At 39.8% G+C, this 5,283-nt stretch overlaps 1 protein-coding gene across 2 annotated transcripts in view; it reads right to left on the reverse strand.

The window, feature by feature from the left end:
• The window catches only part of LOC110036146 (DNA repair protein RAD51 homolog 4), a gene marked incomplete at its 5' end in the record, with an annotated part of 27,686 nt that overhangs the window by 13,936 nt on the left and 8,467 nt on the right, over positions 1 to 5,283 (reverse strand). For both annotated transcript variants that reach the window (XM_020740518.1, XM_020740517.1), the window contains 2 exon segments: positions 3,252 to 3,401; positions 4,250 to 4,320. In XM_020740518.1, coding sequence (XP_020596177.1) covers positions 3,252 to 3,401; positions 4,250 to 4,320 — 221 coding nt within the window.

Genomic DNA, 5,283 nt, shown 5'->3' on the forward strand with positions numbered 1-5,283 from the left:
GTGGATCTAATCAGATAGCAGGAAAGATTCATCGGGATTAGCTCCATTGACGGAAATCACCAGGGTTGTCTTGCTGGCCTTGAAGCCCCCTTCTCTCTGGTTTTGCAGATCAAACGATTCTTTCTCCACACTTCTACCCAGATGTAGCAGAGCTATGACTGCTCCAAGTCTCCTCGTCTCCTGGAAACTTGACCGTTATGTGGTAAGTGGACACCAAGACCTCGAAGCAATTCAGTAGCGAGCGGCCAAAGATGGTGTTGTAGGTAGGAGGCGAGTCCACTATCAGAAAGTCCTCCGTCTCTGTGTAATGTTTTTCTCCTTCACCCGAGGTAACCACTAGTGGCATCACGTCTAATGCTTCCTTTCACCTGAAAAGCCAAAAACCAGGCCGACCGGTGCTACCAGCCGGTTGGCCCGAAGATTAAGTTTATGAAACACTAACTTGCACAGAATATTCATGGAGTTGCCAGTGTCAATAAGAATACTTTCGAGTTGGAAATTACTTATTATCCCCATTACAACTATAGCCTCGTAGGGGAGTAGGGGTTTCTCCGTTGAGGAAGGTCATCATGAAAGTTCGTTGGGGAAGGTCGTCATGAAAGTGATGGGAAGGAAGCTCCCCCTCCTCTGTATGGATGTGAGGTTGCATAGCTCGCCAGTCCTAGATCTCTTCTAGGAGCTCCGTTGAGGGGAATTCATTCTCCTGAGAATAGCTGGAACTATCTCGGCGACGTAGACAAAATTCATCCAGACGGGCCCAGGCGAGGCCTCTACTGTTGGAGTTTTTCAGCATCTTTTCCCCAGTGTCCCTATGCCACAAACTCCTTGAGCTTCCTTGTCATGATCAGTTCCTCGATGAGGCTTCAAAGGTGTCAGTATTTCTATGGGCCAAGGTCGTGATCCCAATCATACTTGCAAAACTTCCTTGTGTCCCGAAGGAAAGCTCTGACTCTTATCGATGAGCTCTCCTTGAAGTAGTCCTTGTCATGAATGACATCTACTATCTCTGTCATTGATACCCTCAAAGGAGTGATATGTGGACCTTCTAACTCGACATACAATTATTCGTAGTGTTGAGCTGGCCTCTCATAGTGCCAAGCCGACCGCAGACCGCAGTTCCTCGCTTGATCTTCTTTCTGGTTGCTTCAGTATGATCCTCTGTTGCTGCGAGACGATTGGTAATCTTTATAACGACGCATGAATGATCTTTTCGGGACCTGAGGCTCCACTGGTTATGACTTGGGAACGCTCTCCTCAGCGAGCATGTATTTGCTGGTCATTTCTAACAGCTCTTCCATGTCCCAAGATTCCTATAAGCTGACGTTCAAACGAAACCTTTCAAAACTCATGCCCTGCTCCAGACGGCGTAAATCATGTCAGCTCGAAGGTCCTTTACCTCCAACATTTCCCTCGGAAAATGAAGGATATAAAACCGCAAGCTCTCGTTCAACCCCTGCTTTATATGCGATGTGCCATAAAAAGTTTTCGAAAGTTTGAAAAGCTGTTGATGCTCCCGGTCGGGAGTGATTGGAACCACTTCAAAACGACCTCGAAGTGGTAAAGAACAGTCGGCATTTGAAGAAGTCCAAGACTTTCATTAGGCACATTGTCGATTTGAACGAGGTGATGTGATCATTCGGATATGGTTGCCATCGAAAGGCATCCAAAGCGAGAGCTTGAACTTCTCTGAGGGTTCGGCTCCAAAGATATGGAGGGAAAAAGGGTTCTATGGATGTCGTGGTGTTTCGATCCGCCCACGATGTCGTGGTGTTTCGGTCCGCCCAAGTCATTGCTTCTCCACTTGTGCGGGTCCCACAGTCCTGGTACTGCGAGTCATCTGCCCTCTTGTGGTCGTCGTTCAGTCCTACGTGCATCGACGCGGCCTCCTGTGGCAGATGCTGCTCCTGAAGGACTCTATTTCCTGCTAGGGCTGAGACGACCATCAGGGCCTCTGTGATTCGACCTGAAACCTGGTCTATGATCTGAGTCTTCATCTTCTGCATACTTCGATACATACATTCCTCTATGTCATTTCGTGGGGGTTCTACATTGGTCGCTTCTCTTTGGCCCTCATCTTCTCTCTGCGATCATTATGCTCCTCTTATTGTAAACAGTATGATCCACGATCACCGCACCTTTTAGGATGCTGAATCCAAATCTGTCAGGGAGACACGCCTAAGGAATAGAGCACGTCAAAAAGGAGAGAGAGAGCAAAGAGTTGAGTAGAGAACAATAAAATTGCGTAACTTTTATTCATGTAATAGAAGACTCCTATTATAGGAATGGGGGTATGTACAATAACATATTACATCCTTAGTATATGTAGACACGACAAGGCAGGGGCCCACAGATGTCCGCTAGACTAATTCGGGAACTCAATGATGCATCTGGTAGGAAGGGATCCAACGCTCATAAGGTCGGGCGGCCGTTAGGCCAAGCGACCGTTAGGTTGGGCGGCCGATAGGCCAAGCAACCCTTAGGTCGGGTGGCTATTTGCTGAGGACCGATATCAGCTGCTCTAGAACTGGATACTTTGCCCCACTCACGCAGCCTAACTAGAGTGGAGGGCGTTGAATTCGTCTGCGTGGATCTAATCAGATAGATTCTTCTGGAGATGATCTACTCTCCTCCGTCTGAGAAGTACAATCTTCCCAATACACAGGAGCCGACAGGCTAAGTGTGATGTCCCGGGTCATCCTTAGGGGGTCCCACGATGCCACATCCCCTTTTCTGCCGGTCGTGAGATATCTTTAAGATTTGCGCTAGCACATTTTTTATGTATACATGAAATAAAACATATACAGTGAAGAATACAAACAGGACGTGGGTATAGCTCGCATTAGGGTTTCAGGTTAGCAAGTCACTAATTGTTCTAATTGATAACAACCAAAATATTATTCCCCTTGGTCATCATCTAATTGTTCTATTTACAGTCGCCGCAAAAATTGTGATAGAAAACCATACTAAAGTTCAAGAAAGTAATCATTTTATAGCAATTTTGTTGAAACCTAGATTATCATATACTGGTTTGATTCAGGAAAATTTTAAATACACATACCACACAATTCCATTGTATTTACATATCTAAGACTTAAAGTTTGTTATTTACATTTAAAAAATTAGAAGAAGAGCATTAAACAATAATTTAAAAGACGTCATGAACTAATGCCTGAAAACCTGTACTAAACATTTAAAAAATTAGTAGAAGAACAAAAAACAATAATTTAAAAGACAAGTTAAGATCAACTTGCCATGGACGTGTGTTTCAGCACAGAGATGTTACAGATGGTGCTGCCTGGGCACCGAGAAAGCTGAAGTTTTACGTGTGGAATGCATTTCCAACTCTCCCCCATGGCAGGCTTCGATGTTCCTCCTCCGCCGCTAACCATATGATTTGTTACCTGAGTTGATACAAATTATTTGACAAAATAAGTATGGGAAGTTGATTACAGATTATATAAGTTAATAAATTCAGAACAACGTTAAGTTCAAAGAAAGTATTCATGTATTACTAATATCACATGTTCAGACTAATAGTAGCATGTTAAAGAATATACCCAATTAAAAAAATTTTATTAATCAATGCACTAATTTGGCTCTGGATGGTCAGTACAAGAAAATAAAATTTCCTTTTTCTAAAGAAAGCCTAAAATTTGTTGTTAAATTTTTAAACAAAACTATGTCTCGGATCAAAAGAAACTCTAGAAATCCTCACTTATAAAACGTCTTTAACATATTCTACGCCACATGATGATACAGGGATTTAAAAATAGTTGTTTCACAAGTCATGACACATTTCCCAAACAACCCTGAAGTGCTGAAATATGCTTTTAAAAGATCAAATAATATCTTCGATTAAATCATATTCAATTTAGAATATAGACAAAGAAAATGAAGAAATTTTGAAACGTTTTGAGGAAAATTCAATATCAAACATAACTGTGCCCAATAGATTATGATTTTAACATAAAAGCTAAAAACTAAAAAATAAAAAATTTGTAAATAACCTTGAAAATGAAATATTGAAATTTGATGAAATGTGAATGTGAAATCTCATGGCCAATGTCCTAATAGTTGGGTACATGATTAAAACTTTTCATAAAAACGGGGCCTATGCCACATATCATATTTGTAAAACTGTAAAAAGGACAAAGGTATCATGACAAAGGACAGGGGTATCATGACAAATTTTCTTCCATATGGAATCATCGCATTGATTGGAGGTGGAAAATAGTAATTTATCACGAACCAGAACCGAGATATTCCATTCATCAGCTAGTTGCTTCATAAGGTATCCAAGAGACACCATTAACGAGCGTCCTGGAATTAAACAAAAAAAAGGAAAAAAAACGGGAGAGTTAAACTTTTATATTCTTTGCCACATCAGATAAAAAACCAGGGAAAAAGTTAGCTACGTTCACTCAGAATTTAGCCGAGCGGCAGACCCAACGTGATTGTCATTCTATGATTTTGAAGTTAGTGGGATTTGTCAGGACCCCACGCAGGTTGAAAGGGGAGTAAGAATGTAAAGCATGTTGCGAATTGTCGTACAATGAAAACGCAAGCCTAAATAGAATATAATAGACAACCAAGAACAAAAAGTTATGCTGACGCAATCACTTAAATAATAACCCCAAGGAAATCAGCACGATAGATACAAAGTTTCTTGCCCTTCAAATTTTGTACTCCGCTAGAGAACAAAAAACAGTAGAACTTTGAAGTCTCAATGAGCTTTGAATACGTGTCCTTCTATTTCACTCATGAGAAAACTGCTACTGGCTAACATTGGTTCATACCATATCCAAATATCGGTATTTAAACCAGCATAAATTATGACATATCAATGCTAGAAAGTTTCACTTTGCACAATCTCGTACTGTGAACTAGAGATATAATCAAGCCGAGTATATCATAAGTTGGGCTTGGCTAGTGAGTTGTTCATGATCAGCTCAAGCTTGCCCGAGCATTCACATGTCTGTTCAAGATGTCATGTTTATATTTTAATAATTGAACTTAATTTTTACTTAATTTATTTATGTCGATTGAACGAGTATTTAAACAAGTTAATAAACAAAAAAAAAATTCAAACGAATATTTAAGTTTTCATATAAAATTTTCAATAATTGATTTTACAATTCTAAATAAATAAGCAACTAAATAAATTTTAATTAATATCTAATTATTTTATATAAAATAAATTATATATATATATATATATAAAGTATCCATTTATAGGTCATATAGTTTAAATTATTTTTGCAATATATATATCTATATATATAT

The sequence above is a fragment of the Phalaenopsis equestris genome, unplaced genomic scaffold (genome assembly GCF_001263595.1).
Source record: "Phalaenopsis equestris unplaced genomic scaffold, ASM126359v1 Scaffold203057, whole genome shotgun sequence".
Classification (NCBI taxonomy): domain Eukaryota; kingdom Viridiplantae; phylum Streptophyta; class Magnoliopsida; order Asparagales; family Orchidaceae; genus Phalaenopsis; species Phalaenopsis equestris.